The 12,779-nt window shown below is 37.7% G+C and overlaps 2 protein-coding genes across 2 annotated transcripts in view; one reads left to right on the top strand and one right to left on the bottom strand.

Moving 5' to 3' along the window:
• Positions 1-12,779, top strand: part of TMEM169 (transmembrane protein 169) — a 254,139-nt gene that overhangs the window by 84,942 nt on the left and 156,418 nt on the right. The window lies entirely within an intron of this gene.
• The window catches only part of MAP3K2 (mitogen-activated protein kinase kinase kinase 2), a 97,549-nt gene continuing 85,013 nt past the window's right edge, over positions 244-12,779 (bottom strand). The window contains exons 14-17 of the mRNA XM_050917065.1: positions 11,816-11,947; positions 10,262-10,391; positions 6,979-7,156; positions 244-5,679 (exon numbers count right to left, since the gene is read on the bottom strand). Of these exons, the coding sequence (XP_050773022.1) occupies positions 5,454-5,679; positions 6,979-7,156; positions 10,262-10,391; positions 11,816-11,947 (666 nt within the window). The 3' untranslated portion in view covers positions 244-5,453. The remainder of the gene's footprint in view (positions 5,680-6,978; positions 7,157-10,261; positions 10,392-11,815; positions 11,948-12,779) is intronic.

The following is a 12,779-nucleotide window of genomic DNA, read 5'->3' on the forward strand; positions in this document are numbered from 1 at the left end:
AACAACTGTAAATCTGACCAATTTGCTCCAGTCTCTCAAGCTGCAGTTTGACATTGCTCTATGTTGTCTGAAGGAATGGCTTACTACACTGCACTGTACCTTCTGCTTCTAGCAGGAAAGCTTTCATTCAAGACAATGGCAGCGTTAGGATTATTTAAAAGAAGAGAACATAGTATCATTGGAAACAAAGATAGTTCAAATACGCTATCTGCTAATCTGTTAAGATAAACCAACACTACTGTACACTTTTCTTAGCCAAACTTCATTTATTATAGTACAGTACCACGTACAGCAGTGGCATGTCTAAGCCTATGATATTGGGCAAGTTATCTAGCCTGTGTCTCAGTTTTCCAATCTGTAAAATGGGGATAACACTAACATCCTTGCTGGAATGTTTGTACAGTAGGAGAGCACTGTAGGTGCTAAGTATTTTTTTATCATTTAAAAACTGTAGTAAAATCTCAACCTAAAACTCTGCTACAGATACTAGTTAAAGCACAACTTTTGATGCAGTTAGTGATTTCTGCCTTGGAACCTTGCATATATTTTAAAGACTATTTTGGTGGCACTGAATGATTAGACAGCCATATGATTTAAATATGGTGTCTATACATAAACAAAATTAAGGCATACAGATAAAAAGGCACTAGCTGAAGAGACAGCTGTTAAATTATTTTTCAAATTATAACCAAAAGGACAGTTTAACTCAATTAGAAACGTACCTTGACCTAGTACACAAAAATTTTGCCTAAAACAAAATGGAAGGAATTATGTATGCAAAAAGTATATAGTTTGTGTTTTAGATTTAACCATACTGCTACTGTAGATGCGCTGCAATTCCATTCACAATTCTTTTTTGTAAAGTGAGGATTTCGTTAAAATTACCAATGGACGTTATTTTCCCCTCAGACAAGACTGAACTTGAACCAAAGCACGCTTTTAAAACAAAAAAAAACAAACACAAAACTAAAAACAAAAAAACAAAAAAAAATGGAGTCTGTGCCAGCCAGCCAGCCGCTGTTCATAGTTTTTCTCCATTTCAATCAGATAGAAATCAGCTTATTAAAAAATTACACAGAAAACTGTAGTTTAATTAATAAGCTTGTTTCTGATTGGCTGAAATACAACCCAGCCTATTATGTAAACCAATAAGAATGCAGTATATCAGAATTATGCAGAGACTAACTCACTCTTAAAACCAATTTACAGACAAGTTGTTAAATATTTATTACTAAACGGGTGCAACAGAAATAAAGTCAGTGTACTAAAAAATAATTGCCAGATCAATAGCTCCTGATTTGAAAATAAGCATTTCTACTCTCCCAACAAATCTTAACACTTATTTTCTGTAAGTCCAGTTCTGCTTTGGTGTTTACATAGGAGACCATAACCCTGTGACAACATTCTGTCCCACTGACATTTTCTCATAATTGGACTTAGCACTCACAAGTTAATGATTCTAAAATACTGTAATGGTAGTTGGTAGGTTATTAAAAGTGGCACAGAGAAATCTTGCTTCATGACTCATCTTCAATGGGATTTTAATCATGCAGCTCCATGCACCTTCGGAATTATAGACATAAAATTTCATTAGTTATAGTGCCAGTGGTGTGCTAGATGCTTTATAGAAAATGAAGGGACCTACCGTACCATAATTAAAAGCAGATAATGCAAAAAACATTTTACCTCAACATGACTTTACCAAGTTTCCAAAAATGCAACATGCAAGGGAATGAAGGTATTGCCTGTTTCTCAAAAGGTAGAATTTGACTAACTTCAATAATTCCTATTTCTAGGTCAAAATATACATTTTTAATTTATATAGTAATTGTTTAAAGGGTTATACATAAGTAGCTTAGGTCACTTGGGAGGTTCTCGCAAGGGTAAAAAAAAATAGTTCAGTCCTTCTTGTGATTCATATGACGAGATCTTAACCATAAACAACAAAACTGGTGAAATTAGCCATCATTAAAGAGGTATTATATTGCCTCACTAGCTTTCTGATATGTCCAATAATTTACAATCCAGATGGGATTATATTTTAAAGGGAAAGCTATGCCTAAACATTTTTAAAATTCTGTATTATTCTGCTAGTTCTCTCTTTTCCTGATCTCAAACAAATTTACCATTGTCAAGACAGAAAGCACTATCTTTTAAAAAAGGCACCAAAGCAGCAGTCTTATTTTGTTTTTTTTCCCCAGTCACAGCTAAGAAATGACACTGCAGTATAGAGAAGCCAACTCTGCCTTGCAAACAGGGTGTATTTTTAGAAAACTTCAAGCTTCAGAGAGTAGTTTCTTTAATTGATCCAAGAGTATCTTTAAAATTTCAGAGTGCTGCAGTTAAACTTGATTAAATTTTCCCTTTAAAATTCATTTTTTGTACTTTTTGGTAATATAAATAATTTTCTTACACTTTCAGATACCACTGACTATTATATATGTACATTTTCAGCTTGGTTTTTGGTACCTTCTTAATTCGTTTGAAATCAATTTCAGATATATGGTTTGTACATTATGTAAACTATTAGTCTACAGTAGAACCTCAGAGTTACAAACATCTCAGGAATGGAGATTGTTCATAAGTCTGAAATGTTCATAACTCTGAACAAAACATCAAGGTGATTCTTTCCAAAGTTTACAACTGAACGACGACTTAAATACAGCTTTGAACCTTTACTGTGCAGAAGAAAAATGCTGCTTTAACCATCTTAATTTAAATGAAATCAGCACAGTTTCCTTACATTGTCAAATCTTTTTTTTTTTTAAACTTTCCCTTTACTTCTGTAGTAGTTTACATTTATCACAGTACTGTGCCGTATTGTAATTGTTTGTTTTTTTTTAATTTTCCCATCTCTGCTGCCTGATTACGTACTTCTGGTTAAAAATGAGGTGTGTGGTTCTTCAGTCAGTTCGTAACTCTAGTCTTCATAACTCTGAGGTTCTGCTGTATTTTAAAGACAGTCTCTACATAACTTTCCCTACTGTCCGCACTGCCACTAAATTTTGCTTATGAAGCAAAGGTCCTTTACAGCACAAAGGTTCATGCAGATTCTTCCCATAGGCTGCTTCCATCAAGTGACAAAGAAGCCAAAGAAAGTGCACGCAAGTTTACTTTGATTTTGGCCCACAGGTTTTCCCAGACTGAACTCTCATCTCATGCATGTAAACCCTGCACTGCTGCTTACCATGACCAACAAAATGACCAACCAGATTAAAAAAGTCACAATAATCACAGAAAACAGATAACTGGAATAGACCACCTGCCCAAAATGTGTGTTAGTGGCCCCAGTAGAAGAACAACTGATCATCTATTACAGGTAAATGGATTAGGATAGACCCAGACTCCTAGTTATGCTGCTGATACAGAATTTAGCAGCTAAATTAGAAAAATAAAAATTCAGAAACCTCAAGAGTCTGGCACATGAGCCAACACTATAATTTTTCATTGTAGCACTGATACATTCATTTCTTAATTTTCACCCACCTCAAGTTTTTGATAGTCCTAATAAGGACATAAGGCAGAGTGGACTCTTGGCACCATTATACAAAGCCTTGTCAGAATGGTTTGATGTCCAAAGCATCAACACATTCTGTATTTACATAACTGGGAGGGAAAAAGATAGGCAACCAGTGAATCAGCCATACTAGCAAGAATCAAACTTAAGTTATATAGGTCACAGAATTTATTTCCAAACTCTCTCTCAAATTCTGTATATTGTATACCTTTATTAAGATGGGAGGGTTTGATTTCTTTCTCTAATGTGAAGTCAGTTAGTAAATCCTTCTCATTAGTACTTTTCTGTGGAGCTGTTCGAGGCCTGAGATTGTGTCTCCGAATTTTACTCTTTCGTTGCCCTGTTCTAGAGATGGAAAAAATGAACAAACATTTTATGACTGTGAGATCTGGCACAGTTTGATCCTTCTGGATTGCGAAATTACACACTCATACTGTGCAGTTGCTTTGTTCCTTTTACATCTTTGGTCATTTTTAATGTAAAACTCAGCATGACATCGTGTGCTGCTGCTCTTTGTTCAGTTAGATTTCACTTTCAAAATCCATGTCCTAGTGCTGTGTCACACAAGCAGCTTTAAAAATATTCCACTTTTTCTGTATGGTCTGTCCTTGATGTTTCTATGTTGGTTGCTTTTAAGGCTCTCCCTAGGAAAGAGGCATTTTAAAGTTGTTTTTATCATCATTGCTGCTTGAAAAATATGACCAAAAAAGTCTTGAAGTGCTTTGTTGTCATTTGACACTAACGGAATTAGACACAAGGAATTAGAATTCATTTTATTTCAGGGACTTTTTCAAACATCCTAGTAACTGGATTGTGTTATTAAAACAATCGCATTTAAAACAATTTGAGGATTATTATATTCAGGTGCATGACCTTCAAAATACATTCTCTCTCAGTCTCTGACAATTGTTCTGAATTTCTTATTCCTTGCAGTTCATTTTGATAGTCAGATGATGCATACAGTAGACAAGGATTAATTTTTGTCTTTGCCAATCACTGGATGGTGAAGGACTTTATCTCACATCGTTTTGTGTCTTACCATCACCTAAGGAAAGTGACCTCCCACCCTTTTAACTTATATGGTAGGCATATCTTTGGCAGCTGCAGGGGGTATTATTTCTATTTATCTGTTGATCTTTTTGGTTATTTTGTGTTTCTTCACTATGGAGACTACCCTCCTGAGCTTTGCAGTCTCTAGGAGTTTGGATCTATAATCTTTGATTTACCTGCAATTCTTGTTCTATGAAGGTAATAAAATAACTTTAAAACAGCTCCCACTAACTACTGATTTAGAGTTATGTTCCTGCCTTATTTTCTTTTGGTCACAAAGGAAGTGTTAGGCAGGTGCTCTATTATGCAGAGCAGTCTCTACTGAGGGTTCTAAGTTCTTTGGGCTTTCTAATTAATTTCCAGAACTGTGGGTTCATGCCTCAAGTGTGATATTCAGAAACTGATTAACATGCTAAAATATAACTTAAAACCCTCAGCAGCAACTACCTACAGTACAAAGAACAAATCACAGATAATGATTTTCTTCTCCCTGCATACTAGCTGCTTATGTATTTTTCCCTGCATCCTGAGACAGTCAGCGGTGTTAGAAAAAGTTACAGTTCTTGACAGTCCAAGTCATACGTCTGTTTTCCCTTTAGTTAAGGAATGACTATGTACTAAAGTGCTTTATCTTTGTGAACCACATCAGTACATTACAGAAACAAAAGGTTCTAGGCCCTGTTGGGGGGTGAGGGAGAGGAGAAGAGACCCTCATTCTAAATACAAAAATTTAGATTCTTGCTTATAATCTAAGTGAAACAAAGAATCAAGAGAAATACGTTTTCTCTCTTGTCTTTTTTCTCCTTTTTTTGTAAAAAAATAAAAATAAAAGTGCAGTCAAATAGAAAATAAATGCAGTAGATGCAAGCTGAGTTGAGGCAGGCTGTTAGTGATAATGTGCAAATGTGTGTCTTAGCAGTTCATCTGCAGATGGTCGCAACTTGGCCTCGATAAAAATCCGCTTGAGGAAATCCCGACTATGGTCTGAGACATGAGGTGGCAGCTGTGGATTGGTTGGTTGGGTGGCAATTTTAAAGATGGCAGCCATTGCTTCATACTCTGCCCAAGGGGGTTTCTCAGTGAGCATTTCCACCACCGTACAACCTACACTCCTGAAACAGAGGTGAAAGTAAAAAAGCAGGTTACAGACAGAATCATGTTCTCCCCCTGTGGACACAAAAGCTACAACATGGAAGCTTACTGAAATGCCACAAATGGAAGACTGTTGCCCACGCATCATTGCAACGCAATTTCAACTGAAAAAACAGACTTATCACATCTATAATTACGCACTTTATTTGAAGGTCACACTAGCCACTGCAAATCACAACTTATGTCCTGTTCCACGCCAGCCAACCTGAATGCAATTACTCCAGTGGCAGATGTTTATGTGACTTGCTCATGTGACCCTGGAATCCATTTTGTGCCTATAATTTTCCACAAACAGACTGAGAACTTTGTTTGGACAGTAAAATTCCATCCACATGGGAGAGGGTACAAAAGACCTTTGGAAACATCTCCATTTTGTCTTCATGTCCTGCTTCATTTTTCTGGACTCAATTTCTAACAAGGAAGCTCTAAACAAGGTCTCTCGATCCCCAAGCTATTTGGGTAACTTCCAGATAGAATTTTGCAAACTAGCAGTTTATTCCATCACTGCTTCAAACCTAATGTAAGAACGTATACATATAATCATTGCAATGATTTCCTCAACCACTTTAACTACTTCTTTTCTCTTAAAAAAAAAATTTTTAGATTTTAGCCACTAAAGGACTGGCAACAGCATGATTAGTGGGTAAGATCAGAGTTACATATTGATCTGGCGATGTGGCTGATCTTGAGAGACCAGAAGAACTCTGATGAAATATGTTGGTGCTTATATTTTTCTTGATAGCTATATAAAATTAACATGTAATCCACCCAGTTAACATATGGTAGAGACCTTTAGTATATAAGGGAGCAGAAGGAAGAAACAAAACCAAAACAAATTAGATTCTTCCCCTCAACATGGTAGTACTCATGATATGGTTTGGGCAAATGCTACTTAGGTAACTTTCATTAATCACTGAACTGAATTGTGATATTTTTCTATGTTCATGCCCCTCTTAGTATTTAGAAGTATGCCAGATAGGCCTAATTTCATGTGAGTTTGGTCTAAAGTGTTCTCTTGTGGTCCTAAGTCAGTTAGCACAGTCGCTGATAAACAAAGACATCTTTTTAGTGTTAACTGATCTTCCCACCCCCAAAATATATTCTTTGTTGCCTACATAGATTGTTTTCACCTTGGGCAACGAGAAACACATAACGAGAGCGCTCACACTTAAAATAATGAAAATTTAAATTGTGCTGTGAAACCATCTCCTTTGGGGTAGTGTATAGCCTTCTTTCATTAGAATAGCTCTTTGACATACCAGATATCTGCTTTTCTCCCATACCCTTCTCCACTGATAACTTCGGGACTCATCCAATATGGAGTCCCCATGACAGATTTCATTCCCGTGCCAGAGAGACAGATAGTCTGAAGTCGCTTGCTGGCACCAAAATCACCTAGTTTCACATTGCCTGCTGAATCCCGCAGAATATTTGCTCCTGGAGGAAAAAAAAAAAATCTCTGCTTTATATTCAGTAAAAGCCCATCAAACTGCATGAGAGTGAATGGCATCAACACACATTTCGTTTAACTGATGCGTTATAATAACGACCCAGCATATTACATGGCACAGAACTTGCCCCTAGCCTCAGAATTGTTCTCTAGTATCTGAGCTTTCATTTAAAAAAATATTTCTAGCCCTTATGGTTGCAGGAAAAAAAACACCTCAGAAATGTGAGCCAAGTGTAACTGATGCAGTGTCAACTACCTGCATCTACAGAGAGTCTGAAAAATATAGTCCTGAGGCATAACCTGCCCTATTTGTCCCACTCAAGTCTCTGTGGATGCTACAATTCCACAGCTACATAATTTGGCATATTTTCAAAATGCCATGGAATTCATCATTCTGCTGCAGCCCAGCAACCAACATTTTTTTGTGTCCCCCCTGGGCTGCCTGCACTACCTCTTGCTCTGCAGCTCTGCTCATAAGGGGAAGTTAATTTAATTGAATTACAGTGCATGCTCCCTGCAGAGTTCGCTGGAGCCAGAGCTAGAGTACAGCTTGCATCTAAGGACCAGAGGAGATGGAAGTTGTCATCAACAGATAAGTAAGAGTTAAAAGAACAGAAGTACTTCATATCTCTTTTGCCTGTAAAGGGTTAACAAGTTCAGTGAGCCTGGCTGTCACCTGACCAGAGGACCAATCAGGGGACAGGATACTTTCAAATCTTGAGGCAGGGAAGTTTTTGTGTGTGCTGTTAGATTTTGGTTGTTGTTCTCTCTGGGTTCTGAGAGGGACCAGACGTGCAACCAGGTTTCTCTCCAATGTCTCTGATACAGTCTCTTATATGTCCAGAATAGTAAGTACTAGGTAGATAAAGCGAGTTAGGCTTATGTTTGTTTTCTTTATTTGCAAACGTGTATTTGGCTGGAAGGAGTTCAAATTTGTATTTTGCTGAAAGGATTTTAATTTGTACTTGTATACTTAGGCTGGGAGGGTATTCCCCGTGTCTATAGCTGAAAGACCCTGTAACATATTCCATCTTAAATTTACAAAGATAATTTTTACTGTTTTTCCCTCTTTAATTAAAAGCTTTTCTTGTTTAAGAACCTGATTGTTTTTTATTCTGGTGAGACCCCAAGGGACTGGGTCTGGATCCACCAAGGAATTGGTGGGGAGAAAGGAGGGAAGGGGGAGAGAAAGGTTAATTTTCTCTTGGTGTTAGGATTACTTTCTCTCTCAGGGAGAGTCTGGGAAGGGAAGAGAGAAGGAGGGGGGGAAGGTGGATTTTCCTCTCTGTTTTAAGATTCAAGGAGTTTGAATCACAGGGATCTTCCAGGGTAACCCAGGGAGGGGAAGCCTGGGAGAGGCAACGGTGAAGGAAAGGGTTTACTTTCCTTGTGTTAAGATCCAGAGGGTCTGGGTCTTGGGGGTCCCCAGGCAAGGTTTTGGGGGGACCAGAGTGTACCAGGCACTGGAATTCCTGGTTGGTGGCAGCGCTACAAGTACTAAGCTGGTAATTGAGCTTAGAGGAATTCATGCTGGTACCCCATCTTTTGGATGCTAAGGTTCAGAGTGGGGAATTATACCATGACAGAAGTGTAGTTTGGTAAGCTAGGAAGTAAGAGACTAGGACAGCTAAGGAGGTAAACTGCTAAAGCTAGCTGCTTCCAACTTTTCTGACTCTTATGAGGTGAAGGAGGATCTGAGCTGAGATCTCTGGGCAACATCCTGGGATCTGTTTCAGAGTGGTAGCCGTGTTAGTCTGTATCAGCAAAAATGAGGAGTCCTTGTGGCACCTTAGTGACTAACATATTTATTTGTGCATAAGTTTTCGTGGGCTAAAACCCACGGTACCACAAGGACTCCTCGTTGTTTATCCTGGGATCTGAGGCCCAGGTAGTGGAACTGGGCCACCCGGAGAACATAATAAAATCTCACCACTGACGATCATGAACAAATTTTACATTAATTACTATTTTCCATTCTGAGCCATAGCTGTGTGTGTACTGGCAGTAGTGGTGGGACAGGGACAAGAGACTATTTCATTGCCTTAGAATAGATGTTTCTGCAGAATTTAAGAATTCTTGCTGTGAAATATATGTAGCCGGATTCTAATCTTAGATGAAGTCACATATGAATTAATTTAATGTACAAGAAGCAAGTCAAAATTCAGAGGGCAGAATATTAGGGGCACCTCTATCATGTGAGAGTTTGCAAGTTGTCTCCATATCCTTCAAAAATTGACCAATTTGGGAAAAAAAAAAAAAAAGAGACTGGATTAACTCAGTGCTTCTCAATCTTTTCCATTATCAGAGTGCTCTATGGGTCTTCAGTCCTCTAACCAGGACTACCTATCCCCCCCATTTAGCAATATAAAAATGGCTGGGGAGCCACAACCCCTGGGAATTATGGAGGTCCTTTCTACAGACTTTCTGAGAAAGTTATTGACCTGCCAAATCTATCTTAATTAAGAATGAATAAAAGGCAACGGGGTGGGTAAGAAAGAAGTGAAGTAAGGAAGGAAAGTGCCTAGAGCACTCAGAAAATCTGTCTCTTTATATCATGTTCAAACTGAATGACATACTTTTATATCTGCAAATTTATTTAACTTGGTATAAGCATGATAGATTAAATCTTGTCACCTTGAAATTTACAAAAAATTATATTGACACTTAAACAGGAAAATAATGTAGCAATTTTAGCAGCTATGATACGGTTATGTCCATCAGATTTAATCACACTCGCTAAGGGTTTCAACATCATGTTTTCTGGATTTGCTGCTCATAAACAAAAACGTTTTGAAAAGTCCTGATATTAAAACAGTCATATACCCCTATTAGTATCCTATTACTCACTAAAACATTTTTTTCTTAGTTTGCAACATTGGCAGTTTTCAGATTTGAAAAACATTACGAAGACTGGACTACTGAAGTAAATCCTGATGGAACTACTTGAAGTTATTCTGGCATCACAAATTTAGCAGTGACCATTTAATTTTATTGCAATAATTTCCCTTTGGTTTATGAAGTTTCAGATGTTTCAAGGTCATGTTGCTTATTTGGATTAGAGAAAGCAGAACTCACGTCTCTTCTTTAATTACCTTTAATATCTCTATGTACAATCATATTACTGTGCAAATAGTAAACTCCCTCCAAAATCTGCCGTGTGTATTTTCGGGTCACATTCTCTGTGAGTGCTCCATATGCTTTTAACTGGTCCTTAATGGAACCCTGTGGCCAAAAAGGAAAAGTATTAATAATTACAGCACTTTTCAGAATGAAAAAAATAGTTAAAAGATAAATTATTCTAAAAAAATAACTGGATTGTATGAAGTTTGTACCAGAAATTTAGAGATGCAAGGCTCTACAACTTTTCTGGGTCAGCTTAATTCACATAAGCAGTTATATCTCCAGCTAAAGCAGTGTTTCTCAAACTGGGGTTGCCGCTTGCGTAGGGAAAGCCGCTGGCGGGCGGGCCGGGTTGTTTACCTGCCCCATCCACAGGTCCGTCCGATCACGGCTCCCACTGGCCATAGTTTGCTGCTGCAGGCCAATGGGGGCTGCTGGAAGCGGCGGCCAGTAAGTCAGACCTGTGGACAGGGTAGGTAAAAAACTGGCCGAGCCTGCCAGGGGCTTTCCCTACACAAGCGGCGACCCCAGTTTGAGAAACACTGAGCTAAACTAAATGATTCAGCCTTTAACAGGAGCATAATGATACACAGAAATGTTGTTATCAGACAATGAATTTTAAAAATATCAAGTAGTGTAAATGCCGTTGAGCCACTGTACCGGTGATACAGTAGAGTATTTTCATTCTAAGCCTGATTTTTCAGAGATTTACTAGTTACATGATGATGCGGTGTTTGGCACTGTACATGACACAGCCATTGATTGTACCCAATCTATCTTGCACTCGGAGAGACAACAAATGGAGAAGAACGCACTGGACAACCCAGAGCATGACATTTAGGTCTCAATAAAACAACACGCAGAAACTTGGCATAAAAAAAAGTCTCAGCCTACAACTGATGTTATTCTAAATATCTTAATACAATTTGGGCTGGCCATTTTAAATTACACACATTTAATGGTTTAAAAAGGAACAGTATCAAGACAAAAACCCAAAACTATACAGGTCTTTAAAACTGCATACTTTGATTCTCTGTCCTCCAGATCTCAGAAACTCTTACAAGTCTCTGAAATGAGATCCTCGTCTCATCTAAAATCATAATTTTTCTTCTGTGCAGCCTTACAACAAACTAGAATGCAGCAATTATTTATGAACATTTAGGGATACATGAAACAACTGCATCTTACTATACACTCACTACACTGAACGAGGAAAATCTGCAGTTTTCAGAAAGCAAAATACTTCCATAAAGGAGTAGGCAGATAGAAGGGACAGTACAACACATGTCTCTGTGCCAACAAAGACAGCTGCAAGATCTAATTTTCAACTTATCACTGGCTATTAACAACTAGTTTTTGCCCTCACAATATTGGGGGCGGAGGCTGAGAGCTCGCAACCCCCCTTCTGCCCATAATAGCCTTGTGACCCCCTGAGGGGTCATGACCCTCAGTTTGAGAACCCCTGATTTAGACGCTTGGCACACATTCTGTATAAATGATTGCCTGCAATGAGTGCTCTCGCTTACCCCTGGCATGTATTCCATGAATATAGAGAGTGTTCTTTCAGAGGGATCCCTCAAGCAGCCATAATACTGAACAATTCTTTCATGCAGTAGGTTTTTCAACAGCTGAATCTCACATTCAAGTGCATTTACCTCCTGAAAAGAAAATATTCAGTAAAGCTTTATATATATATATATATATATATATATATATATATATATATATATATATATATATATATATATATATATTATATATATAATTGGAGATATATCAATCTCCTAGAACTGGAAGGGACCTTGAAAAGTCATTGAGTCCAGCCCCCTGCCTTCACTAGCAGGACCAAGTACTGATTTTTGCCCCAGATCCCTATGTGGCATCTTCAAGGATTCAACTCACAACCCTGGGTTTAGCAGGCCAATGCTCAAACCACTGAGCTATCCCTCCCCCCACAATTTATCTCTATAGTTAAGAGACAATCATCTCACACAACTTTTAGATTTCTGTTAACAAGACTGACTTTATGGAGAAGCTTTTGGGGAATCTAAATTAAGTAGAGGGTTTACTCTGCAGTTTGTGTAAAGTTAACACATTTTCTTGTTAGAAAACATCAGCATTAGAATGAGGGAGAGCAGATCTACAGCATAATCTGAGAAATGTTTGACTTCTATAAATTCTTTAGGGATATTTTCCAGTTATTTCAGTTTCTTTTGATTTCAAGAATCATTCTCAATCTCATATACTCAGAAACTAGAACCTGTCAGGTACTTTATTTTAAAATGTCAATGAATTCAAGAACTGTACTGGAATATTATGTTACAAATTTTCAGTTGGATGAAAAATTCTCAAATTAAGTCTTGCTTCAGGTATCACGGGAATTAGTTCTTAAAAGCTTATCTCAAGTTACGCCAAATAAGCAACACATTTATAAATCTAAACTATAGTTCACAAGTAATTACATATTTTAATTTTGTTTTTCCTCCCAGA

Source organism: Gopherus flavomarginatus, chromosome 10, assembly GCF_025201925.1.
Source record: "Gopherus flavomarginatus isolate rGopFla2 chromosome 10, rGopFla2.mat.asm, whole genome shotgun sequence".
In the NCBI taxonomy this organism is placed as follows: domain Eukaryota; kingdom Metazoa; phylum Chordata; order Testudines; family Testudinidae; genus Gopherus; species Gopherus flavomarginatus.